The following is a 27,526-nucleotide window of genomic DNA, read 5'->3' as shown; positions in this document are numbered from 1 at the left end:
GGCCCCGGCCCCCGCCACCGCCCCCCCCACCTCAGGACGCCGCTCCCGCCCTCCCCGTCCGCGCTGCCGCCGCCGCCGGGGGCAATGCTCCCGCGGCTCCGGCCCGCCGCGCCGGGGGGCTGTGGCCCTGCGGCCGCCCCCCACTTCCCCGCCGGGCCTGGGGCCGCCGGGCCCTGCCCGCCCGCCGCGCTGCGGGAGCACCGCCCGCCGCCGCCGCCGCCGCCGCCCGCACCCCCTCGGCGGCGCCGCTTAGCCTGCCGGCGCGCCCCGGCCTGAGCCGGCCCCCGGCGGGGGGAGGCCCCGGCTCACCTGGAGAGGCGGCGGCGCGGGGAGGAGGGCGGGGGGGCAGCCCCGGCGGGGGGACGGTGCCCGCCAGCCCCCACCGGAGCGCCCCTTCCGCGGCCTTTGTCTGCGCTGTCACATGGGCCGCGGTGCGGGATTTAAGCGGGTCTCCGCAGGACATGCCGTGAGCGGCGCGCCGCAGCCCTGCCCGCAGCGGCAGCGCTCCGCCCGGCCGGGGATGCGGCTCTAGCGGCCCCGCGATGAGCGGCTCCTCCATGGCGAAGAGCGAGTCCCGCACTTCGCTGCTGAAGGCGGCGGGGAGCCGGAGGGCGGCGGACGCCCAGCCCCAGCCCCGCGGCAGCCGCGCCCGGGACGGCAGAGGACAGGGCGGGCAGGCGGGGAGGGAGCAGAGCCAGGAGCCGCTCCCCGGGGAGCCCAGTGCCCGCAGGCCGCTCTGCCACCCGGGCGCCCGGGAGGACGGAGCGAGGGGCGCGGGGAAGCTGTCACATGGACGGGGGGAGAGCCAGCCGGAGCCGGCGGAAGGAGGTCCAAGGAGAGGCAGCGGCAAGGAGCCGGTGCGGACAGCCAGGCACCACCACCTCCCGCCGCACACCAGCCACGGTCACCCCCAGGACCAGCATCAGCTTTCAGACAGGGATGGGGAGGAGGCAGAGGAGGACTTTTTCTTCAGTCACAGGCAGAGGTCCAGCAGAGAGTCCCTGAAGCTCTCGGAAGGCGCTTCACCTCTGTCCAAATCCAGCAGCAAGTACTCCACCAAGTCCAGCGGCAGCGATCGGTCGGTGGAAGCGGACCCCCTCTTCCACCAGCTGCACCCCATGCTCAGCTCGGTCTTTGGCCAGGTAAGGGGCAAGGCGCCTCTCGTCCCCCTCCCTCCCTGCCTGCCTGCCCTCCGCGCCCCCTCCTCCTGCCCGCTCACGGCCCTTCGGCTCCCCGTCCCGGAGCCCCCCGCGCCCCCGGGCACAGCCCGCAGCGGTAAATGCACTGCTTTCCTGGCCGCCCCTGCCGAACTTCTCCCGGCGCTGCGGCACCGCCGGGGCGCTGCGGGCCGGCACCGAGGAGGGCTCCGCGCCGGGGTGCGGGGGGGGGGGTGGGGTGGGGGCGCGGGTCGGAGCCGCCCGCAGCCCCCGGCCGCCCGCCCGCCCCGCCGGGCGCTGCGGAGGGCGCTCTCGGTGGTGCTGGCGGGGGAAGTGCCGGTGCTTTCCCTGTCGCCGGGGGAAGTTGTGGCTCTGCCTGCTGAGGGTGAGAGTCAGAGAAGCGGTTTTTTAAAATGTATTTACTTATTAGATTCCATCTCTCTGGCTCCCCGCCTTGCTTTGCTGTATTTGTTTACATCTCCTTATGGTGCATTTCTGTACAATCAGCATATGAATCATTTCTGATGGCAGAAGCTGTCAGGAGAAGGTAGTGGGGAGGACGACAAAAAAAAAATCCTGACCCAATTCCGAAGCCTTCCCAGTCACTATGTTAGGATGGAACAGATGCTTTTGGTGTTTGCAAGCTCTTTCGGTACAAAGCTGTCGCTTTTAGCTGCTTCTGGTAGTGAAATTACCCAACAGGGCTACCCTCTAAAAATGAAAAGGCAGAGGGAGACTGGCTCGAAAATTTCTTTTAGAGCCATTTAGGGATGTTTCTGGGAGATGTAATCTCCAGGAAGATTAATGTAACTGCAATCTCCCAGAAGCGCAATTATAGGTATAAGCCAGTAGCCTGGGCAGCTAAATTCCAACCTGGGAAGTGATTGATTAAACCAGAATTATGATTTGTGGGGTTTGTTGTCGTTGGGTCTTTTTTCTTTTTTTAAAGCGGGTTTGGGAGGCTTTGCAGGGTGCCCATTCAAATTAAGATTATGGAGAGAATGAGAAGAATTTTTGTAATTGGGTGGAAGGAGTTGATACACCCCTAACTGTTTAATCTGGTGTCACGAAGCGTTGTCTACTTCTGTTCATCTCGACTTCTCCAGAGAAAAATCAAAGCACATCTGTTCTCCTCAACAATTTTGCATCCTCACTGACAGTCTGCTCTTTATGAATGTTACGGTTGTGTTTAACTCAGAACGAGTATTATATCCCTGTGCCAATGGTGTCCCAGAAGTCCAGATTAAAATTTTATAGAGGCAATAAGGAAGGGCCTGGTGAACGGCTTGGTGCTCAAACCAGGTTACAAAAAGCAATATTCCAGCACCAGGCTTTGAAATCCGTGGGCTCAGCTCTGACTTGTGCTGTACCTGTAGTTCTGAGGAAAGTGAAGATGTATCTGAGAACAGATTTTAAGTCTCTGGAGCGCTATGTCCCCAAAGTGTCAGAAATACAAACAAATCCATGCCAGGGCTCCCACTCACAGAAACCTCTCTGGTTTTGAACTCAGTTCTTACCTGAACAGCATCTTTATTTTACCTGCTCTGCTGCTTGCATTCCAGTGTCATAAGACAATTCTGAAAGCTGTAAACTTAGCGAAATTTAATTGCAGTGTTGACCAATGCCCCGTACAGAAAAGAGACACATACAATTCAGGTTTTCATCTTTTCACTGGGTACATTGCACCAGTGCTTGTAAACAAACACCAACATCTTTCTTTTAGAGCATAATATTATTTATTCCCATTTCTCTCTGTGTTCGTCTCTTACTCACTTTGAAGTAACTATGAGACAACGACCATCTAGTGGAGATTTTAGGACTGGCTTTTAGGAGTGGGCTGTACAGGGGATTTGTGGATACAAGAAAGGGACTATGATGTAGGATACACAAAGAGCTGGTTACAGGAGGAGATATGTGAAGAGTTTTTGTAGTGATATCAAAATCCTGAGATGAATAAAGGCCCAAGGATAAGAACTGTGGAAATTCTGTCATGGAACTGAATGATGGAAATTTTGTTTCTGTGAGTGAAGAAACAAATGCTAAGCCTTGTGTAAAAATGTGAGTGATGTTTTGAGACAGGCAAGGACTTAAACCTTCAGGAGCCCAAGTTGCAGCCTGGGCTGAGTAGGGTCATAGGCACTGAAGTGTCCAGGATTGCAGTGAAAGGCTGCAGGTGCTGTAACACCAGTCTGCTCCACATTGTAATTAGAAGAGAGCAACAGCTCAGCAGGCAATTTATTTAATACAAGAACTTTTCTACAGCCCACACAGCCCACTGTGAAACAGTTAAAACAGTAATTTTGCAGTACATAGAAGGAGAGGAGCACAGTGATGCATATCTGCAGCAGCAGAGCACTGTGGTCCAGCAGCACCAGTATATCTTGTCCCAGCTCTACAGATGTGGAACATCATCACCCTGTTGTTCCACGGTGGTGCAGTGATGTGGTAGCAGATGCAGACGTGCAGTGGTACAATCAGATACGCAGAAAAGATTGCAGGGATGACTTCTCGGAGGATGTCATTATTGCAGTAACAGCAAAAAGGAGCAGCCCAGGACTACAGGGTTGTGTCTGAGGCAGACAGATTTGTGGCTGTGCAGAAAAAAAGACGGAGTGAAGGCAGAAGTGCTGTGTTTATATAACCAGCACAGCAATATAGTGCACTGTGGGTGTGTACTCCAGGAGAATGCTAAGATACTGCCAGGATACAGGATGCAGTGATATTTTATTAATTAGGTTTATGCTATATTAGTGCAGTAATGTTCTAATATAATAAAGCAATAATACTCTTTTAAGGCATTTTACCATTTTGTAATTGAGCGGTACATGAATTAACAAATGTAGGGTAGTGTAATGATGTATTAGTATAAGCCAGGATGTCATCTTGGTCTAATGACATGTTTGCACACCGGATCGGCGAGGCAGATGCAGAAAAACACTCTGCTGTGGAGTTACACCGGGTTAGCATGCAGCACTGCACAGCACCGGGTGCCTGGAGAACACAGCACTGACAATGCGGTGGTGCGGTAACGCAATCCTGTGGCAGCACAGAGATGTGATACTGGTGCCATGCGGTAGGAGTTTGGCAGTGCACGGGTGTGATAATTGTGTAGTGTTGTAGCCTGACAGAAGAGTTTAGCAGTCTAATGATGTAGTAATACAATATTCCAGATGGGAGCTATTCTGTACAGCAGTGATTACTTCTGGTGTGGTATTAGCAAAGGGCTGTGCTGATCTGACAGCACCATCCCATTGTACCAGAGGGCAGCGAGTGAGGTGTGACCACCATGCCGCAGTTTTGGAAGCATGACTGTGAGTTCGCACGAGGGCAACACCCCAGACTTACCTGTTGACAGAAGCACCGTGTGAGTATGGGCTGGTTATACGATGCATGTGGTAGTGGGACAGCAGTGGTTTAAGTGGCCCTGCAGCGGCGGTAGCTCAGTGCAGCGTGAGAGCAGTGCAGTGACTCAAGGGTGCAGCTGGCAAAGGATGTGTTTGTGATAATGCAGCAAAGTGGGAAAGTGGTGAGAAAAGGGAGCGTGGAGAGGATGTTTCATATAATTTTGGCCTGGTAGCAGGATAGTGTTGGAGTGGGCAAGTGGTAAAAGAGTGTCATGGAGCAAAAAGGGGCATGCTGTCACCCCTGCAGAGCAGGACAGCATGATGGCCCATGGCTAGAGGACACAGTTGAGCAACAGTGCAGTATTGAGCAGTTGCACGTCTGTAACAGCAGAGGAGCAGCGATGCCTCGGCAGCTGGGATGGTGGGGAGGTAGCAGCCTGGCAGCAGGACACAGTTTATTAATGTGACAACAGTAGCAACAGCAGCACAGAGACTGGGACAGCGCTGTGGTGGCAGCAGGGGCCGCGATGCAACAGTTCTGGGGCAGCAGTGATGCGGCAGTAGCACCTACGGTGGGTGCAGCGGCAGCTTGGCACCGGGCTCATGGCACAGCGCTGTGCGGGTACTGCGGCACAGAAACCCGCTGGTTCTCGTTGCTTCATTCCTCCCCTGCCACAGCGTTGGCCTACCTGGCACCTTTAAGAAGAGCTTTTTCCGGGCCTTTGGTATGCAATATTAATTTGCAAGCGATCCTGCCATGTGAGACCTGACTGTTTTCAGAGCCGTTTAGCTTTCACACCCTGCCTGCCTGTTAAATTTTTCAGTGAAGTGATTCCCCAACAGTTTTCTGTCAATTGCCTCTGGTAGCATGGGGATCAGAGGGGTCAAACAATGCCGTAGGGAATCATTAAATATTTACAGACTTCTGGTGTTGGCACTGTGGCCAAAGGGGCTTTTGTGTTTCTATTTGTACAGGGAGTTAAAAGCCTCTCCTATCTGCACCGTCTCCCATTCCTGCTTTAATGTCAGCGTCCACATTACCATTAAAATAGGGTAGGAATCTTTGTGCATTTCCTGTATCATTTTCCTTTTCTTGTCCTGCTCTGTCTTCCTTTACTCATGGGCTTTAGTTCTTCTTAACAGACCTTACAGCAAACCGGGATGGCAGAAGTGGCCCTGTTTTGGGGCAGGATGTGTGCCCGGGGTTGCTGGTGTGGGAAGCAGGACTCAAGTTTCTCCTCTAAACCAGCTGGGAGCGGGTAGGGAAGAAGTGCCTTGTCCAGCCTCTCACCCTTCTGGTCTCCTCATCTGCAGGGTGACCTTGTTCTCTCCAGTGCCTTCGGCTTCAGCTGATTCTAACAGGAGTTTTGCCCAAGAGCAGTTGCTGCATCAGGACCACGCTTGGAGCTCCGCCAGTGGAGAGCGGGGAGCCCCTGCCAGCCCAGCTAGGGGAGAGTGGTTGATGGCTCAGTAATGGAAGTTTTCGGTTGCCCCCATGTATTAGCAAGGGAGGCTGTGGTGCGTTGGGCTGTGCTGGAGCGGTGACGCCAGCGATGGAAACTTTGGGGTGTTGTGGTGTGGGATGGCAAAGGTGCAGGTGAAAGGCCTGGGCTGGCAGGTGCTCGCGTGCTGTGTCGTACTGTGCTGTAAGGTGGATGAAGCAGCGGCACGTCAGGGCTCAGGGCAAACCGAGAACAGTCTCTAACAGCTGCTCATTTACAGTGTTAAATCGGCACAGTAATTTGGGGGGAACAGACTTCTTCTGGCTCAAAACGACCAACCGCTGCAGTGATGCTGACCTCATTGCGCAGGCTTAGCTCACTGGCACGGGGCGTGGGTGCGCAGGTTAGGAGGCAACAAGAAAACCCAGAAGAAACACCGTATCCTCCCACGACTTCTCCTCTTCTTTTTACGGCACCTCTGAAGGCTTGTTCCGGCCCCGAAAGGGTCCCCAGAGGGCGCGGAGAGGAAAGGGTGTCCCGGGGCCGCTCCTGCGGCCGGCGGTAATACACCGAGCTGCTGCCGTGCCCGGCCGGGTGCTGGGGCGGCCGGGGCTCCCGGGGAGCGCCGCTGCGGGCGGCCGTTCACGCCCCTTCTCTCCGCCGCGGGGGACGGTCCCGTCCCGTCCCGTCCCGTCCCGTCCCGTCCCGTCCCGTCCCGTCCCGTCCCGTCCCGTCCCGTCCCGCGGCGCTCGGCGGCCCCAGGGCGCCCCCTGCTGCGGGCGGCGCTGCGCGGCCCGGCCGGCCCCTGCCCCGCCGGCGGGCCCGCCTCGGCACTGACCCGGGGCCTGCCCGTGCCGCCGGGCCTTGGCCTCTGCCCGGTCTCCGGGCCGCCCGGTGAGTGTGCCAGGCCCGGGGGGAGCCCCGTGGTCCCCGTCATGTCGGCGACAGCCGGCCCAGGCGTCCCGCTGATGCCAGGCGTGTATTGGCAGGGGTGCGGGCACCTGCCCTGCGTGTGTTGCCGCAGCCCATGTCCGCGCACGTAGCCTGACCTGAAGGGCCTTGTTATACATATCGTGTCTGTACACACGCAGCCTGTATGTGTGCAGCCACTGCTAAATCTTCAGTGTGGCCGTGCAACCACCTGTGTACATGCATACACATTCCTGTGCTTAAAACGATAGGCCTGAGTGCTGGCACACAGATATCCCTGACTGCTGGCACATGCCATACCTTCCAAGGTATGTCTCGGTTTTGATATGTGACAGACACAGAAAAGCATTGTTCCACTTAGAGCATATCCACTTAGCTCCCTGCACACACCCCCCCCCCCCCGCTTGAAGAAAAATTTATCACATTTATTGCTTGTAAAGAGCTTGAGGGATATGAGCCAGACATACAGAATCACCGAGGGGCAATGGATAAGCTTCCTGCCTGCAGTGGGTCTGCCAGCAAACATTAATCTTTGTCAGTGATTTACTTTTTAAACAAATCTGTTTTAAAAGGATATAGAAAGGCATCAAAATAAAACCAAGCTAAAAGAACATTCATTAAATATTCTGTTCATGAAATATACAGCAGCATGATCTAATGCACTGAAATACACAAACCTTCTGGTTAGATTTGCCTTATCTTTTGAGAAAAGAAAGTCTTTCCATAATAAATTAATCATCATTTAAATTAGTGCACTGTTCATTCCATCAGCCTATATCACCTTGATTTTTGTTTCATGCAATATCGGGTTTGAACAAAGTGTCAGGGAAGAGTTTAGCTTTAGATGTGTCTGGGCTGCAGGTTTGTCAGCTGAATTAGCTGTGGTTCTTTGTATCATCGCAGCTTCAGTAACTGTTTTTCCCTGATGAGTCCATGAGTGGTATTGATTTCCAATAACAAGCAGCTATATGGTGTGCATCCAGTAAAAGACGCCTGGCTAACTTTGGGCTCCCTTTCAATAATCTTCTGACATTCCTGTGACCTTAGAGAGCAACAGCAGTGCCCATGAACTTGAGTAATACTCCAATTTTAGTCAAATGCCCTGCTTAGAAATAGAGACAAACAGCTGTCCTAGCTTGTATGGTCATATTTAGTTTTTTAGTAGCTTTCTGCACCAGCATAAGACCATGAACTCAGTACTATCTATGAATGAAGTAATTAGCAATATTCTAATATTTCTTCCACCCATTCCTCCCCTGGAGTACTTTGCATCTTGCAACCATCTTTGGAAAGAATATACAGCATTGCTTCATCCCACACAGTTGAAATACATTCTCTGCTCTTGGAAGGAAACAGGCAACTGTGTAACGTTGTGAGGCATCATGTCACAACAGTTGAAGGCAGGAAGTAGAAAACCGCCAGCAACCCCCCTGCGTTCTGCTGAAATAACGCAAAAAGGGTTTAGGTAGTTTGTGACCAGCTGTGTTGAGATATAGCCGGAGATCTCATATTGGGATGTGCAGTTTCATCCTTCTGAAGGTGCTGTTCATCCTTCTGAAGGTGCTGTCAGATCCTTACTCAAAATAGAAGTGAGGCAGACCTCAGTTTTGTGGTGGCGTATCTCACGTAATACTGCCGGGTTGGTTTGGAGTATTTGGATAGTATTGGTTCCCAGACCTCTGCTCATCTGGTAATCAGCCACGCTTTCTGTAGCACCTCAGTGTGCCAGCCAAACACTGACCCCCTGTCCCTTTCCTTTTGAAAGAGGTGAGGGACCCAGGGCAGAATTAGCTGCTTTTGCAGTAGTCCCATTCAGACAGAGTGATTCACAAGTCTCATATTCCTGAGCAAAGAGAAGGAACCATGTAAGGTTTGTTTTAAACAATCTTTGTACTGCGTATACATGGCAAATTGTCGCAGCAGCTTCTGAGCTGTCAAGCTTGTACTTGTCTTTTTGTAGCCCATTGATGATCTTGAAAGCAGAAAATATCCACAACACATTGTGCTCTGGCCAACACATCTCCTGCTCAGGGACTTGGAAGTTGGGCTAGTACAAAATACATGGCCCAGATCTGCACGGAAGGTGTCAGGAGATGGCACGTTCCCATCTCTTTTCATCTAATGCAGAATAAAGCTAGCTAATTACAGGCAAAGCTGTTCTAAACAGAAGTTGACAGTCCAGGCTTTGTTACCTTGAGAGGGATGGAAAATATCCTTGGACTTTTTAATAACCTTTCTGTTGTCTGTGATTGAATATGGTCCAATTGCTCTAATGGAGGAGAATATTATGCACAGCATGAGTCAGCAACACTTTCTTCCTGGAACAGCTGACAGCAAAGAAAGTTCCTAAACTCTCTGCAGAAATATTCCTCCCCCTAGATGAGGATCTGGACTGCATCCACCAATACCTGCTGGTGCCTCCCCTCGAGATGGACCTGTACTTGTCTGACTGGAATATGGAACCATCCGAGGTTCATTCGAGGTTAGAAGACACAAGTCGATGTGCAGCAAAAGCACTCGGGAACCTGACGCAGAAGAAGAGAGGGAAGCCAGTCGCAGGAGTTGGAGTGCCAGTGCGTGTTCCAGCGGTCGGGACCTTTGAAATGAGGCCCTCGACAGCACTGGCAACGGGAGGATGTTAACAATTCCACATGCTTAGGCTCATCTGAGGTCATCCAGTAAACAAGACTGGGTTGTTTCTTCTAAAATACAGATCTATAGCCACCAGCTAAAGGGTGGTTGGGAGCAGATTTGAAAGCTACTAATCAATATATGCACTCTCCACTCTGTGATAGGAAAAGATAGATGAAAAATTCTTGCCCTGTGAGGATAAATTAAATAAGGTGGCATATTTTAAGATACTAAATCTTCAAAGCATGCAATGGGCTTTTAGGTGAAACTATGGACTTTAGTGAAAAGATGCTAGGAATGAATTTTCCATGCTTTACTATATACTTCCCTCAGAGATTAACCCCCCTACCTACTGACATTGCCCTGTTGCAGTGTTTGTGTTGTGTTGAGAACAACCATCTGATATAATGTTCCAGCAAGTGAAAGACCGTGCACTGAAAGAGGCCTGGCACCTGAACAGTTGCCCTGTACAAATCCATACGTCCACTGGAAATTTTTGCCAAGTGAAGCTACAGTTTGATAAGCAATCCCAAGTTTTGGATTGACTTTTGTTCTTTCTGTTGTGGCTGTTGGTATTTCCTGCCACTGGATAAAGTTTCTGGCAGCTACCAAGTGATTAGCTGTGGCGGAATCCAACATTTTCCTATGAAGTGAACATTTCTGCCAAAGGTGCCAGCCTGAAACACAGCACTGCTGCTTTTCAAAGAATCCAGACATATTAAACCACCTAAATCATTCCCTGTTCAATGCCAAGCCACCCAGTCTCCCCCCTGCTCTGTGCTCAGGTCGGTCAATGTGCCAAACACTCCTTTCCGGCGAGCTGAGACCTTGTCCTGTGCCAAACTGCATCCACTGAGGTCTCTGCTCTCCACCTTGGACCTCAGGGGAGAGAAAGGGATTCGGGCACACAGGCAAGACTCACATTTCACAAAGTTCCTGCTGATTTTTAGAAAGTTTACAACAGAGCCCCAGACCTTAAAAGAACAGTGTGATTGCCACAAAGAACAGTGTGGGAAAACCAGTATACATGCATGTGCAGCCCTCCCACACGCATACTGACTACCCCAGATATAGGCATACCCACAGATCAGCACCTACACACAAATGTTTTTGACACACTTATTCTCAGCATCCTGTTCTCTTACAGCAGCCTTAGTTGGAGGAAGGGAGAAAATATGTTCCTTCTAACCCAATCTTCTAATGACCTTTCTGCCAACTCCACTTTCCTGCCTATCTCTAAGCTGCCCGTGGTGGTGATGGGAACGAGATCCCAATGTAGAGAGTGATTTTCCTCCCCAGAGATCAGCAGGATCTGTCTGCTAGATTGTGATGTGCTGCCCAATTGCTCTTAAGAGGTTCAGGGTAATAAGGAGATAAGAAAATTGTTTACAATCGTGTCCCTTGGCCCCTTTCAGCTCTGCCAGAGTCTTGCAGAGTCGAAGGACTGTGACTGTGCCGCAAACCTGAGGGTCCCATCACCTCTTCCCTTCCTGGATTGTGAACTCCCTGCCATGCTTAGCAGCAGGTCTCAGCCCTCTCCCTCTGCCCTGCACATTTCCTACAGCTGCCTGCAACTGCAGTGAAGAAAAGCAGGAGGGCAGGCAAACGCGGCAGCATGCCGTTGTGGCTGGCTCTGGATGCTCTGGTACAAGCTAATATTTTGAGGGTGACCAGCTCAACTTTTGTTGAGAGGCATTTAGAGCTCTGTAAAACATGCTCAACAGCTGTCTTCCAAAGCTGTCCCATGGCAGTCTGGGTGCTGTGATGGATTGTCTTGGCAGGAGTTGCCTGACTCCCTTGCTTCGCTCCGTCTCTCCGGGAGGACGCAGGAGACGGACACTTCTCAATTGCAGGGCGTTCCTGGCCTCCACGCTGCCTGTCAGGCAGAGATTCATTAGCAGCAGGGAGGCGATTTTCTCTCTGCTCTGGAATTGGAGTCGTTTGTCTCGGAAAGGAGCCCAGGCGCCTCACTCGCTGTGTGGCAGCTTCTGCTCAAGGGAGACAAGCGCTTCGTCAATAAACAAGGAGCCTGGGGAATGGCTCCAGCTGACAGAGGACATTATTAACGACGGGTACTTTGGCCGAGTGTAGATCAGCCTCCCATTAGCTGCTTTAAGAGGAGAAAGGGAAATAGAGCTAAAGATGGCAGCCTTGAGAGGAGCTGGGACTTTGGGCATCCTCCTGCAAAGTCCCCTGCTGCGAGGCCCAGGGCTGGCAGAGCCCCCAAGGAGTGACTGTGTATTTCCCCAGCATCAGGGGTCTTCACTCTGTGACAGCTGGAGACAGGGCCAGCTCAGGAACAGTTTCACTTCCCAGCCCATCATGGGTGGGCTTTGCGATGAAGGTCTTCCAGACCAGAGCTTCCCATCCCCTCTGTCCCCCCCCTCAGTCTACCCTGGGTACAAGGGGTGTCTTCCAGTATCTGCTACAGCAGCTTCTTGCTTTGGAGGGCCTGTGAACGTTTGTGCAGCTCCTTCCCAGGCCATGCAGTGAAGAAGGCATCGAGGGGATCTGAGAGGAGGCTGTTCCACTGCCTTTGCACTTGGGAAGTGGTTAGTACAAGAAAGAGCAAGAAACACCATCCCGTGTGGCTGTGAACTTCTGACTGCAACTGGAACTGGAGAAGCTGTTGACTCTTGTCAAGGTTGGACTCCTAAACTCATCTCCGTGGGTGGAAGAAGCCTCTAAGCTCTAAAGCAACTGTTGATTCACCTTACAATCATACAATCTGCCACAGCACCATCAGGGTGGAAGCAGAGAAATCCCTGCTTTGTTGGGACACTGATAGTTCATCCTTCTCTGTCCCACAGCCCCAAAGTTGCCAGGAGAGTGATTCCTTGGCTCCTGCACAAAAAAGCGTGTGGTGCAAGTACTCAGCCCATGGGTTAGGTCTTTGTAGAGCCTTTTGTTTGGAACCACACTTGCAAATAAAGTTGTGAAATCTTTCAGCTGAACACCTGAGTGTCCAACCAGCCTGCTGCATAGACAGGGTATAGGATCAGTGTCTTCTTGGTCTTCACAGTTCTTGAAGGAGGTAGTTCTTCATGCCATGGCTTATCACTGTGGAGCTGCAGCTGTGGTGGCTTCATAGCTAAGGGTGCATTCACCATCCTGTTCAAATCCTGTTGCCTGGGTGTGATGGTGAGTTTTTTATGCAATTCAAATCTCTTTTCAGACCAAATGCTCTTATGCTCAGCCTGAGATCAGAGGAAAATGTATTGGGAGCTCACTCCTTTTCTTTCGGAGATTATTCCGTTACCACAACAGGCCTGAAGTCCAGAGTTCGTAGCTGGCTCTAGGTTTAGGAGCCTCTTATTTATTCCAGGACTTGGGTGCTTGGAAATGGAATGGATGGATCTGATGTCCAAATTCTTTGCTTCACATTTTCTAGCCTGGGGCTGTTCAGATTTAGAATCCAGGTGTCAGCCCATCTTTGGCAGACTTGTGCAGGTAAACCACCAGTTAATTTCTACTTGCAGAAAGCTGGAAAAACTTTACCACAAGACTGGCTCAAGGTCTCTCCCTTGTGGTTAAAAATTACTATCCTGGGGCTGAAAGCGTTGTAGGGTCCCTGAACCACTGCCTCCAGGCTTGCTTCCGCCGTGGCAGGAAAAGAATGAGGGACTTCTAGGTCTGCTGGTATTTATAAACTGAAACAGGTCCCACCCAGATAAATGGACCATTTCTGCTTCAAAACGAGCTCTGAACTCTGCTCCACGCCCCTAAGTGGATTGCCTTCTGGTCAGCCTAGCTCTCTGGTGATTGAAAAGCCCAGAGGAGTTAGAAGGGGGGTGGGTGGGGATGCGATATTCAGAGGCTGTGTGGACCCAAACTAGCTGGATTCACTGAACTCATCACTGAAATCACTTCTTGCAGTGCCTCTCTGTTTTAATTCTCCCTGAATCAGCCCTCTCCCATGAGTGAAACAATCTTGCCTGCAGATTGAGGGGGGTGGGAGGGATTTGAACATTAATCTGATGTAGATTATACATCCGCCTCCCTCTCTCTCCCCTTCTCACTCTCTCTCTCTCTCCCTCTCTTTCTGTCTGTTTCTCTCCCCTCCCTCTCCTTCCTGCTTCATCTCTTCAAGAAAGTGAACATAAAGTAAAAACACGGAGAGAGAGAGGCAGAGAGAGAAAAAGCTCCCTGAAGAGGGAAGCCCCGGCAGCCAGTAGCTGTTTGGATTTGCCTGGCGCTGCCTTTCTTGCTTTGCTCCCAAGGAATACCTTTAATGGGATCAATTGCTTCAGTTCCTTTATAACCAAGTCCACCGGAAAGGCAGACTCAACATATTATGGGCAACTGTGTGAAGTCTCCACTGAGAAACCTCTCAAAAAAGGTATGTTCCCTGAATCAAAGTGCATTGTGCATTTCCAGCCCTGCTTCCTGGGATGGGTGACGTCGTGGGCAGATGGGAATGGGAGGTGGGAGATACATAAAGATGTGTATGAAGGGTTCAGCTCTCTTCACCAGACTTTTTTTGTAAGAGCTGCTCATGGAAGTGCAGCCGTTAGAGCCCGGGATGCTGAGAGCCATAACGTGTGTAAATAAATGTGTGCATATGCATGCACATGAGTAGGCTTGTGTCCTGCTCCCTGTGTGTGTGTATAGCCGTCCTCTGGGTACGTGCAAGCTTGTGCTTGACAGTGTGCACAGTATGCTGGCACACATCTGTATGGGCATCTAAATGTATATGTTATGTGTGAGTTTGTGTGTGTGCATGTGCTTCTGTTGAGACATATCTGCATGAGTCTAGTCATGTGTGTTGTTTCTGTGGGGACATTTATTCGTGTACATGTGAATGGGCATGTGTCTACATATTTCTGTTGGTGTAAAAATATGCACAACTAATGAGCCCATCTGAAGTATGTGTGTGTCCTTAGCTCTTTATGTCTGTGTACACATCCTGAGGTACGTGAGCAGGCGTGCCATGTTTGTTGTGAGTGTATAGGGGGGAATTTGTGTGTGTTACACACGTATCCCTGCTTGTATGGCACTCTGTGTGTGTACACCTGTTCGTGGATGTCCTCACCGAAGTCTGTAGGTAGATATGCATGTGTTTTTATGCATATCCGTCCTTGCATATGTACACATCTAGTTGTGTTGGTATGTGTTTGGGTACAGAAGCATGTTTTTCTCTGTGATCTGTTTGTCCATGCCTCTGTCTGTGAGTGGATACACTGGGCCCTGGCTGTGTGTTCGTGCATCATGTTGCACGTCAGCACGGCCCATGCTTGGGCCCAGTTGGACTTCATCTGTGAGCTGCCATGTGTATCCCTTAGACTTCAACCTGCAGTCTGCTCTGTGCTGAGGCTTTACAGTGAACCCAGGACGAATTAGATTCAGGAACGATTCTGCTGTTAGGGACTAGATTGGAAGGGGAATGAAGTGCCCCAGAAATATTTCTCGTTTGACTGAGGAAGGTTTTGCAGCACTGTACCTGTTAGTCACGTGCTTCTCACTTAGCATTGCTGCAAATCTAATAACTCAGCAAAAAGCTATGCAATTCACTCCTTGTAAATGAAGAAGTCATGATAAACATCCCATATATTGCAATGAGGAGCTACCACAGTGGCGACCTTGCTGGCAGTGAAATGCCACTGTCATCAGGAAGCTCCACCCAGGAGACCTTGCCACCTGGGAAAACTCCTCTGGGAGGGAGCTGTTGGACAGAGGACCACCCTAGCAGGGAGTTTCTTCTGGCCAGAGATTTGCCTCTTCTGTGCAGAAGCACAGTTTGCTTGTTATCTCGACTGCTGTAAACAAAGCCAGTAATGGCACAGTGCTGCTGCGGGGGAGCTGGGATACACGAGGAGGGAATTCATCACCAAGCAGTTAGGCCATGTTGAGACCAGTCCCTAGGTCAGGGTGACCTTCAGGGAGAGGCAAAAGTAGTTGAGGTTCACCCAAATGTTGCACATATGAAAACACAACTTGGTTGCTTGTAGGTCGCCTCCAACTTGCAATAAAAGGAGTTGGCTGCAGCTGTGCTCAACATGATCAAGGCGATTGCAATTAAAGTCTGACGTGTGGCCAGGCTGCTTGAATCAAAATGGATTCAAGACCTTATAAGCTCTGTGTCGTCAGTCTTTTAGGTTATTTATGCTTTCATTCCTAAAAGCTGCTTCGAATAATTCACTTTGTGCCTAGTTAGAAGGCCTGGGATGGCAGGACTAAAGAGAGAGAGTTGCAAAGCTGAATTATAGAATTTCTCAGACGTTGCTCCAGCGTTAACTCCAGTGAGTTAAGGCCTCAGGCACTCATCCTGACAGGTCCTGGGGCTCTGCCATTCTTTTGATCACAACACACATGATTATAGTGGAGACTTTGCAGATCAGTCTTAACGTTGCACAACTTCACTTGGCTGTTTTATGATCCCAGTCTTTTTTCTCAGATTTTACCTTGGGCAAACTCATTTTGCTGAAATGGTAAAGAGGAGGGACTGTAGACAACATGTGTGAAAGCTGCTTTTGGGTGACAAGACTGACCTCTTGAATGCATGACATCAACCCTGGCACCGGCTGGCTTGGTCTGGGACTGGCTGACATGGGGGTACCTTGCCTGTTCAGGTGACAATGCTCAGGCTTTGTCTCCACGTCTGTTGTTGGCAGCTTCACTTTCCCGCTGTCCCAGTGTCCTCCCAGTGATCCCAGTAGCCAGCCTCTCAGAGGGGAAGGCACTGCAGTTGGGATGAAGAAGCCCCTCTGAGCTTGCCGCTCTGCAAAGTCCCTCTGACATGCAGGCAGGAAAATGAAGTGAATCCTGTTGTGTTTCTGTTGTGCAGAAAGAAAAAGCTTCGGCATCCAGGTCCCTCACTTTGCCACCCTCCACTATCCCTATGGCCATCTCTAAATCAGCCTGGTCTCTTCCATCTCCACAGTCTGCTGGTCTGACACATCCATGGGCTGGACTCTGCAGGAAGGGCAGTGGTCCTTTGCTCGGGGAAGGGACAGGGAAAGCCTGAGCTCCCCCGTCCTGTCCTTGCATTTTCCTTGTTGTGCACGCTGCTGTTTCCCCTGTAACGGGTGACTGACTTTGCTTTGCCCCATACCCATATCACAGTTCCCTTCCCAGCTCTGCTGGGATGTAGGAGGAATGTGGTGGAGGGAGCTTGTGGGGATACTTGTAGGAGAAACCTGGGGAGGCTGCTGGCAGTGGGAACATCAAATGCCATAAATCCTGCCTGCAGCGGCAGAGCAGGGCAGGGAGCCCCTGCTGGGGTCTCGCTAAGCCGTGCACCTTGTTGTCCTGTCACTGCGGCGGGTTGTCTGGTCAGGATCCTCGGTGGCTCTTGGCAACTGTTTCATCAAACTGGCAATCTCTATCCACACAGGAAAATAACAGGATGACCGTTCTGTGGTACTGCTCTGTGGCTTGGTAATAAACTCTATTGACTGGAAGGGTCAGCAAACAAGGATTAGGGGCTGTGGGGCCTTCAATCTTTCATGTGGCTTCACTGAAATTAAACACAGAACCGATGTGGGCTATTTTAAGCAATTCATATTATTTGGTATATTAAACTGAAAAATGTGTCAGGAAATAAAGCTGATAATTTTGAAAATACATTGCACTGATATCACGAAGCTGTGCAGTTCAACACAGATGCCTTGACATTTAGCTGAGCTAGTAGTATGTAATTTGTGGACGGATGCTCATCTTTCAGGTTTTTAAGGACAAGTGTCCTATGTGTCAGATTTAATCAGAGACAGATTCTTTCCTCATCCATTACTGCAATGAAAATGCTTTTCTGCTTCATTATTTTTTTTCTCCATGGCTTCCTTTTTGAGTTTTTGTTTTGATGCTTGATATTCACATGACAATATACATGAGCAGATTGGTGTAAGACTGTGTACAAAAAGGCGAACTACAAACCATGTGTGCAGTACAATAGCACATGGCAGACACAGCAAGTAGATACAATAGACTTGGACAAGTGTGAGTGGGTCGTGTGTGTGTATCTGGTCTTTTAGCCTGAAAAAGCACCTCCAGCTTTAAGGAAAGGGTTAATAGAGACAATGACAATTGACAGAGCTTCTCTGATCACCCCTGGGAACACCGGCTGTAAAAGTAGAATCATTCCTGAAGAGGAATCTGATGTATGATTAATGTTTATTCTATAAAACCAAGGGTCCTGTGGGTTGTGCTGGCTTTTTATAGCTGCATGGGAATATCAGGATAAGAGTTTTCTTGCAGAGCCAGGGAAATGCATTTCTATAAAAGGAAAGCAGTGCCTCCTTATAAAATCCAGTGCTGGATTCTGTTCTGGAGCCCTAGCTTAGCAGGACGTGTGCACTTAGGAAAATGTGCAAATGCAAACAGACAAAAATGTTGTGCCTGTGCCTGATCTCCACTTTGGGACTGTCAGTGATTACAAGAGGCCAGTGCAGTAACTGCCTGAGACCCTGAGGATGTAACTAATTAGATGTGGCATAGGGAGTATAAGCCTGCAGTTGGCAGAGCCACCTGATGCTGTAAATGGCCTTCTAATAATATTATAAAGCGTGTGATGCTGTGTTGCTGAAATGTAACGTGGAGCCTAGTGCAGTGTCTTTGTGCAGGCTCTGCCTGATCTCCTGGGGATGCCCTGGCCGACGCGGCTCTGCCAGCAGCTTCGCCCTGGGCACAGGCTGGCACACGTACTGTTAGGCTGGGGTGTGCTTCTCCTTTGCAGCTCATTCAAGGGATCGTCAACTCTGGGGCTGATAGTGGGAGTGTGGCCCTTTGGGCTGTGTCTGGGTAGATGTGAGCAGTGCTGAGAGTTTGATGCCGTTTCAAAGCGAAATTCTCCTGGTTGGTTGTACTTCTATCAGCTTTTGAAAGTGAACTCCTGGACTTACTGCTTCTGTACAAATCCTAATAGACCAGTGGGGGGGACGCAGTGTGGACCAGATGAAGGAAATCTAGCAATAATGTCCCTGCGATGCGGTTCAGTAAAACTTCAGAGGAACGGCTGGGCGAGATGGGGAGGTAACATCCTCTGTTGTGTTGTTTGCTTGCTGCTGGTTGGCTGGGAAGATCCGCCATGAGGAGAAGACGTGCTATAAGGCTGTCCAGACGAGTGAAGAGGGGCCGTCGGCTTGCGAGTACCAGGGTCCACTCATGGTGCTGGCCCAGAACTGCGCCGTCATGCACAACCTGCTGGGGCCAGCATGCATCTTCCTGAGGAAGGGCTTCGCAGAAAACAGGCAGCCTGTACGTAAGTTACACCCAGCCGGGCGAGACATGCACAAAGCCATGTGGACGTGAGCCGGGGATGCGGAGCTGCCCGCATGCTCTGTCTGCCTGGAGCTCTGTAACCCTCAGCCCTGGGTCTCGAGCATCCCGGCTCTGGCTCCAAGTGCAGATATAATCACGGGCAGATGTCTAACCTGAAGGATGTGCAGAGGTATCCCCTTGCCTAAGCACCAAGAAAGGAGGATTCTAAAAATGCAGCTATGGAAGATAGATCCAAGCCTACGCTCAAGTAGGCATAATCATATGGACTCAGGAGAAGGACTTAGGACTTCAGGACTTACATAATCATATGGACTCAGGAGGAGTCCAGTGTTCAAAGTTGTTATTCCAGCAAGACATCCACATCTCGTTCCCAGAGGCTCAGATTAGCATTTAAGGCCTAAATAGCCACTTAAATGCAAATCAGGGCATCCGTATTGGGAACAAGCTGTCCCACAGAGATGCCCGTGTTTGATACTGTTCGTGTCAGCTCACAGTGAGCACATTGGTACCAGCAGATACAAGGATGCATCTGCCTCCTCACAGATACCCAAACGCAATCTCTCACACACTATCATACCCAGCCTGACACTGCAGCAGTCCCAGCCAGATAAACCAGCCTGTCCTCATATTTGCAAATAGTGCCAGACCACCAAATGCTGGTGCCCATACACACGCAGAGACAAACAGCAAAGCCACATCTAGCCATTCAGGCACACCTATTTGTAACTATGTGTTCATATGCATCTCATGTATGCACTTATATACGAACAATAAAAATATGTGTTTGTGTGTAAATTCAGATGTATACACCTGGACATGCTAAATATACATAAATAGGCACCCCAGTATTGTATCTTTACAAGAAGTAAAACATATTGTTGCACATAAACATTTGATTCCTACAATAACATGAATTTAAAGGCATACACAAACATACGATTAAGACAGTTTTTATGGATATGTACGAGTGAATATGTGCATTGTCAGATATTCACCCAGTGTGTTCCATATTCTTGTGGTGTAACAAAGCTCACTGCAATTACCTGAGAGTCAGAGCTTTCTTGCCTCTGTAAGAAATCTGTCTTACTTGTGCGTTGATATGATTATCTACAGCTGTAGGAGACACCTAGATCTTTATTTCTGAAACCTCTTCTTCAACCAGCAACCCAAAAAAGAGCCATTATTTGTCGTTATTGATCAAAGGGCTTTTGTTCTTCCTAACCTTCAGCCACTAAGTGATCGCATATTCCTAGTGCCTGTTCTATAAAACACAAAACATAATATTCTCACAAAAGCACACTTGATGGCAAGCAGAGAGCTACCTGTCATAGCATATAGGTCCAGCTCCCTAGAGGAAGGGTCACAGCTGGACATCCTGCTTAGGCCATGGAGACTCACAGTACCCTAAGAAGTAACTACCCTGATGTAGAATAAGTGCATCTGATAAACAGCTTTACTTTTACTGGCTCTATAGACCAACAGGGTTTATTGTGCGTAGAAGAGAAATAAATGAGAGTAAGACCATTACATATAATGGACTCTCTGAGGGTCACCTCTGCTCATATCTAGGATCTAAACTCTCTGAACAGTCTTATTCCTCTTTCCGCATATTCTCAAAAAGCTACAGAGTGATTCAGCCCATTTCTTCCCAAGCAATTTTCCTCCTTTATCATTTTAGGGGATCTTCTTTCAAATTTAAAACAGAAAACCTCTTCATGATGTTAGTTATCGCTTGAGTCAGATTTTTGGAGGGACATAAACCCTCCCCCTCCTTTTGCATTCACAGTCTGTGGCTCTCTGATGGTAGAATCTGCATGTGCAAAGATATGCTCAGAGCCCTGCAAACGCAAATGCCTTGGTGTGCAAAATTAGAGCCGGTGCTGGAGCCCCCATGTCTGACATGCGTCAGTCATGTTGGTTGCAATGTAGTCTTCAGTGAGCAAGGAGGAGGATGGTCTTGTGTCGACTGTGCTGGAGGAAGGCCTGGGTCCTACCCCAGCCACTCTCACAAGACAGCAGTTACCGCGGGTGAGTCACGGCACCCTTGGCACCGTGGCGGTGGTAATCATACCCCTGCATCTGCTTCCGCGCCGAGCCGGCTGTCGGCACACAGCAGTATCTCCAGGGATTAATGTTTGTGAACTCTGGAATGAGGTGCACAAGGTGTTGGTACTGATCATGGGTGGGTTTCATCTGATATTTTATCTAAGGCAGGAGAGCAATAATGCCTCCTGCATCTGGTCTAAGGAGTTTGTATTGTTTTATTGCTTGGTGTTGATGAAAGCAGAACAAATGGGATGACATGTTTGAAAATACCAGGTCTGTGAAGGATGAAACGGCAGAGCCAGCATGCTCCAACAGTTCCATCCAGCACAGAGATGCCTCTGGGAAGGTTATGAGTGGCACGCTGGTCATTTCTCTGGCACAGCCCTCTTCTGCACAGACGTAAACCAGTGTGTGTCCTAGTTTGCTATGCTCTCTGAGCAGCTGCCATTAGAGCTTCCAGAGGAGCCTGTGGTTAAATAGCAAAGGGTCATCCTTCTCAAAATGATCAAGGGCACCATCTCCAGGGACATGTGGTGAGGCTGGAGGACACCTGGAAGGCAAGAGAAACTCCCCACAGTTGAGGGGGAAAGCCAAGAGTGAGACGACAAAAGAGATCGCATTTCTGTGTTTCCAAGTTCTCAGATGTTTTGGATTTTCCTGGGAGCCATGAGAGGAATTAGAAAAGGCATTTAAACCAGAAAGCAGTGCATTTCCATGCTCATCTCTTCTTCCTGGTGCAGTGTTGGAATTTTCCTATACTCTTTTATATCCTCCCCCTCTTCCAAGAAATTCAGATTGGATGTTTGAAGTTGCAGTGTTTCCTGAACATGGTGAATCCTCGTCCTGTTTTGTTTGTAGATGACCTTGATGATGTATATGTTGTGTGTCTGCCTTCATGCCTGGTTTCCAAATGTTTGTATATGGAGTTGAGGCTGGGGGGAAGGGGAGAGTTCCTACCTTTTTATGGGGACTGACTGTAGGAGATGGCACTGGGACGTTGGCTGTAAGAGAGCTTGTGGCTGTCGCTGTCCTGCTAGAAGGACGGGGATCAAGCAGTGATCCAAGGAGATGATGGTATAGACCTGCTGGTTACAGAGACTGCTTCCAGCTGTTTTGATCTGGCTGTGTCAGCAGGAGCTACCATAGGAGATACAATCAGAGCTACAGAGGAGATAATAACTGCTGCAGGGACAGTGTCTGCTCCAGGACTTGGTGCTGGGGAATGATGTAGGGGCTTCAGGAAGGTGCTCCTAGTACCATCAGGTGGGGAGGCCACACATATTGCTGTGCTGGCCCAGGTCTGTTCTGTTTTGGGGGACCACCTGTCATTCCCCTGTCCAGCAGATGAGAGGGAGAGGGGCTTCCGCAGAGAAGTGTGCAGGCTAACACCCCTCCCGTTGGGGAGGAGAGCTGGGAAGCTTTGCTAGGTAGATGGTATTAAACATGTCATCACCTTCTTGTTTCTTCTCTCACTTTCTGGCTTGTCCCAGAACTGTTTGCACCAACAAGTGCTATTCTGAGACTATGTTTGTGGCAAGCAAATAGCTTTAACATAGTATGTTCTCTTTTTGCAGGATAGAGAACTGCGTCCGGAAGAAATTGAAGGTAAAATTTGTCGCTCCTTCTGTGTCACCTTTCTCCCTGCCCAGTGAAAACCTACTGGCTGGCCCTTCCAGGTTGGCCCCCGTGGGTAAAATAAGTCGGGAAAAATCAAGGGAGATGATTACTGGAATAATTCCTGGAAACCCCAGCAAAAGAAATAATATGTAAAGCTGCAAGAGTGCTGACTGTGAAGGAATTTGCATCCATTTCAGCTTCTTCAGGGTGGGGGGATAAGTAAAGTAATGGGATATTGACTGCCAGGGAACTGCAGTCCACCCCAGCTCCCACAGAAAGTGTTGTAGAGCATGATAATGGTATGGCTTCAGGGAGCTGTTTTACCTGGTAATCCCTACTGTGAGGGCTATATATTAATATAGTGCAGGGGTAAAAGTCGGGAAAACTTGGTAGTTTCAGTTTCTTTAGGGAGTGCAGTTTAGCAATGATCAGTTTGTGACATTTGTAGTCCAACCAAGCTTTCCTGTAAGGAATGGGTCAGCAGTGCTGCTGATAGAAGAGCTTAATATTGCTCCAGTCATCACCTCTCTGCAGGGAGATCTGCTGGGAAAATACGGAGTATCTTAGGGAGCCTGGCCTCATAAAGTGCTGCTGATTCTGGGGAGGTTTCTTGGAAAAGGTATTTCAAGCTGTCACTGACAATATTATTCTTTTTGGATCCACTCCCACAGAATTAAGAGAAGCCTTTAAGGAGTTTGATAAAGACAAGGATGGGTTTATTAACTGCAGGGACCTGGGGAACTGCATGCGAACCATGGGCTACATGCCTACTGAGATGGAGCTAATAGAGCTCTCCCAGCAGATCAACATGAACCGTGAGTAATATCCACCTAGCTGTACCTCCCTGTTGCTGCTGTGCTCTGCATTGTTGCCTCAGGCTCCCTCAGTCTCCTGCTGTCTCTTTTCCTTTGGATTTTTCCCTCCTCTTTGGGTTTTCATTTTCATTCTCTGTCATCTCTCCTGTTTGTGGTCCCTAGAAGTTGATGCCTTTGTTTCTTGCTTATCAAAGGGACCATGTGGACTGTGCTGTGTGGGAACAGTGAGTGGAAGGGTTGTGCTTGGTGCTTACGCTGTCAGGTACAAAACTGCCCTTGATGTGGACAGTTTGACATCGGTGCACAGGTTGTGGGTGTTGTCATATTGAAGGTGTTGTCAGATGGCATCAGACTGAAGAAGGAGCCTGAGAAGATGGAGATGCTTTGGTCAGATGGGTGATGGATGGGCTGTTCACTCTGCGGTGGTTTGTGGATCTGCTGTGTGCCTGGGGATGGGCTGTGAGCGAGCTCTGCTGGCAGTGCCAGACAGGGGCATCTGCTGGAGTCATGGAAAAATGTGACAAATGCGTCCGATTCACTGTAGCTGTGTTTGTGCCCTTTGTCTTTGACCATCATTTTTTGTCACCTCTTGTCTGTGGCAGTGCAGGGTACTGCCTCAGCCAGGTGGGAAAAAGGACATTTAGTGCATGTTATTTCTGACACATGATGATGTAAAAAGGACAAATTACTTGGTCAAAGGAAGGAAAACAGTTGTGACATACACAACCAGTCACACACAAAAGCAGCTGATAACCCTGGCACACAAGTGCTTAGGAATTTGAGTGTTACTGCCAGCTTTCAGATAGGGGACAAACAAGAAAAAGAACTAATATGATGAATAAACAGTTGGAGATACATCAGCCACTGCTAATGGAGCAAGACTGCACCACTGCTGCAGGGCACTGCCTGGGCCATGCAGGAACATCATGCTGTGCCCTTGCCGTACCCTTTGGCACAGGCACAGCAGAGGGTTGCTGTAAGCACTAGAATGATCAAATCTCTAATACCTAGTACGTGATGCCATAAGGATATGACAGTCCATGGCAGCCTAGGCTGGAATAGCTTGGGCTCATTCCGCCTAGCCCACAATCCAGAAAACACAAAGACAGTGTAAAACTACCTCTGCTTTTCCTTCCACTGTCCTGCACCTTCTGTGCTTTGCTTCCTGGAGAACCAAGCCCTCTCTGGGACACACAGAAGTGCAAAGTGAGTGCTGGGCTTGGCTAACGTATGGAGTTCTTACACACAATCTTTCATCTTGTCCCAAGTGGGTGGCCATGTGGATTTTGAAGATTTTGTTGAGCTGATGGGACCAAAGCTGCTAGCAGAAACTGCAGACATGATTGGTGTAAAAGAGCTCCGCGATGCCTTCAGAGAGGTGAGTAATCCCCATCGTGTGCCCCCCAGAGAGGTGAGCAACAGGAGACAGGAAAGAGAGAAGACCCACTGGGGAAGAGAAGAGGAGGAGAGAGCAGCACAGTGGAAGACAGAGAAAGAGCCAAGCCAGGCATGAAACAAGGGAGGAGCAGAGAAAGTAAGATAAGGGAACCCTTGAGGCAAGGAAGAGGAAAGCTGATGCAGACACAGCAGTTACAAGGGATTTGTGAGGAGAAAAGACAGGCTGGATCCAAAAGTCACCCAAAAGAGGAAAAGGAGGGACACGAAAGGAATGCAGGAAGAATAGGGCACTCAGGAGCAGGACAATACAAAATCCAACCCAGAGCAAGATCCATTTCCATTAACTGTATTTCCTCTGCTGGTATTCTTCATGTACTTGCAGTTTGACACCAATGGTGATGGGGAGATCAGCACCAGTGAGCTGCGAGAAGCCATGAAGAAGCTTCTAGGGCAGCAGGTGGGCCATCGGGATATTGAAGAGATCATCCGGGACGTGGATCTGAATGGAGATGGGCGTGTTGATTTTGAAGGTGAGAAGGGATGAACTTTCTCTGTCCACCTGCTCTGGCGTGAGTCAGAGTTTCAGCTCAGAGGTGGAAATGGAAGGGAAGATTTGCATGCTCAGGGCCCAGGTATCTGAAGTATCGAGAAAAAATCAAACAAGACTTTTTTTTTCCTAGTCAGCTGAGGAAAATGGAGAACATTGGCCCACACAGGAAATCCCTCAGCTGAAATGTTCATTTGTGTATCATCTCTTGCTGCATCTCAGTTTCAATTGGGTCTGCATAACTCTAGCATGGTAAGAGATATGCCCTGAACAGAGCAGATTCTGGTGCACACATGCTGTGCCAGCCTTCTTTTTATGGGGCATTTTCCTTTGTATTAAATCTATTGCAAGAGCTGGGAGGAGGCTGGACTGGTTTGGAGAATGCGTTGCACCTTCCATTTCCTCTGGCTCACCTTGTTTATAGAGAATTTGTTTCTGTGCCTTTATGCCAGAAGATGGTCACGTGCCAGATGTGCTCACTAGGACTGCAGATATCTGATCTAGAGGTGTCATGTTAAATCCTAGAGATAATTAATTTCTTCTTCCACTTTTCATGCCAGAAGGACTTGGAAAAATAAGAGTGGTTAGGCTACTATCCTAACTGTTAGCTATGGCAGGAGCAATATTAATAGAGCTTAGGGTTTCTGGCAAGGGAAGCAGTTAATATCAGACAGCTAAGCGGATATAAGAGCTGGAAGGTGGGAGAGCATGGCAGGCTGCTTGTTTTCCTAGTGCAAATCCAGACGTCCCTTTGCAGGAAGGATGAAGCACAGGAACTACAGAATTAAAATAAAATTGATGTAATTTTTTTGTCTCAGAGGCATTCCTGGGTCTCCTACATGACAGGGAATCTCAGTCCTCAGGATTACTGAAGCTTCTGAGGACTTTGAAAATGCTAAAAAACTAGAAGTTCCTCCCCAGAAAGTATCTGGTAGCTGCAGTTGTTCTAATGCACTGGCTGATTACATGACACTAGCTCTCCTTGTTTCCCACAGCTAAATTATGTTAGACAGCTAAAATACATGAAATGCTATCCCAGTATCATTTTCTCTGTGAGTTACTGCTTTAGTTGTCGAAGGACAGCTCCATCAATGGAAAAGGAGAAGTCAAGGGGGCAATTTCCACTGCCCTCCTCTTTTCAGAGTTATTAGTTCCTCAGCAATTCAAGCGCAGAATAAAAACACATTTATATTTGGTGGCATTTACACTCAATTTAAACAACTGTAATTGACTTCACAAGGTACAGGGTGGTGAAGAAATAGATCCAGGGTATCCTTATAGTTAACCCGTATCTTTAAAAACAAGAAGTCCATCAAAGTAAACTTTCCTCTACAAAAATGCTGGTACCTACCAAAATACTAGTGCTTTCCCACACTGGTGTCTCTGTGAAGCTCCTTAAGAAATCATACTGTGTTCCCAAGACTATAAATCAAGGTTCCCTGAAGTTACAGTGAAGGGAGACAACACTTGCCATAGTGTCTCACAAGGAGTTGCTTGTGCAAATGAGACTGTACACTGGCTGAGGAGGAGTCCGAGGCAATGAACTGACCAAATGGTGGGATCATATCACCATATCTAACGCAAGGATTAAAGCCCATTTTGTGTGAGCTGTCCAGGGCCAGTCACGGAGCGGCACAGACCTGCTGGCAGTGTGTGGACTCTCGGTTTCACTCTGACTGCATGCGACCTCCGGGGAACAAGAGCTGCGTTGGGGGCCATGGGTGCCTGTTGCTTCAGGGCTGTCTTTTCTTGTTGGTTGCAGAGTTTGTTCGTATGATGTCCCGTTGAAGATTATTCTCAGCTAAAGAAGAATCAGCACCTTAGAGAGGGCAGAAGAGGACCTAGATGGAGCATCTAGCCCCGATGTTCCCACATGAAGGTTTATCGGCTGGCTGCAATTGGGACATTACAAGATGACCTGCTGCTCCTCCCTCATGGTGGTCCCCATGCCCCTCCACCCTTTCACACTGTGAAAGACTTGCAACTTCCTACAACTGGATCCATTCCTTGGAGATGATTGCAGGAAACTGCAGAGCCAGGACTTGCCATGATGCTTTCATGGGATATTTGCAACTTTAGACTCCTCCTCCCCAGCTTTATTCTCCCACCAGCTGCTGCAAAGCAAGAGCAGGAGAAATCCTCTTGGCTTGGTGGATGAGAGCAAAGCCATTGGGACTGGTGGCAGCCTCAGGGCGTGCTCTGCACTTCTTGGTTTCCCTTGGTGAACTGTGTCTGTGTTTGCTGTCTGTGTGTGTGTCTATCTGTGTGGAGTTATTTATGCTTCCCCAACACATATTTGCATCTCCTGTGGTTATGTTTACTGAGAGTAAATTCAAATACATGTCTTGCAGGGGGAAAGCGATAAATATGCACGCTGAAATGA

General features: G+C 49.4%; 1 protein-coding gene across 5 annotated transcripts; it reads left to right on the top strand.

Moving 5' to 3' along the window:
- Nucleotides 1–267: 267 nt before the first annotated feature.
- CABP1 (calcium binding protein 1) lies at nt 268–27,526 on the top strand. Of its 5 annotated transcripts, none has more exons than XM_074844464.1 (8): nt 965–1,142; nt 13,595–13,843; nt 18,520–18,696; nt 22,341–22,371; nt 23,055–23,198; nt 24,467–24,576; nt 24,979–25,126; nt 26,906–27,526. In XM_074844464.1, exons 2-8 carry the CDS (start codon nt 13,799–13,801, stop codon nt 26,929–26,931), a joined length of 681 nt encoding a protein of 226 aa, XP_074700565.1. In that variant the 5' UTR covers nt 965–1,142; nt 13,595–13,798; the 3' UTR covers nt 26,932–27,526. The 5 variants fall into 5 exon arrangements, with proteins under 5 accessions (XP_074700564.1, XP_074700563.1, XP_074700565.1 ...); XM_074844465.1 differs by lacking the exon at nt 965–1,142 and adding an exon at nt 5,502–5,554; XM_074844462.1 differs by lacking the exon at nt 13,595–13,843 and having other exon boundaries at nt 271–1,142.

Source organism: Strix aluco, chromosome 18 (assembly GCF_031877795.1).
Source record: "Strix aluco isolate bStrAlu1 chromosome 18, bStrAlu1.hap1, whole genome shotgun sequence".
Lineage (NCBI taxonomy): Eukaryota > Metazoa > Chordata > Aves > Strigiformes > Strigidae > Strix > Strix aluco.
The sequence above is the reverse complement of the archived record's forward strand: the minus strand, read 5'-3'. Positions and strand labels throughout refer to the sequence as shown.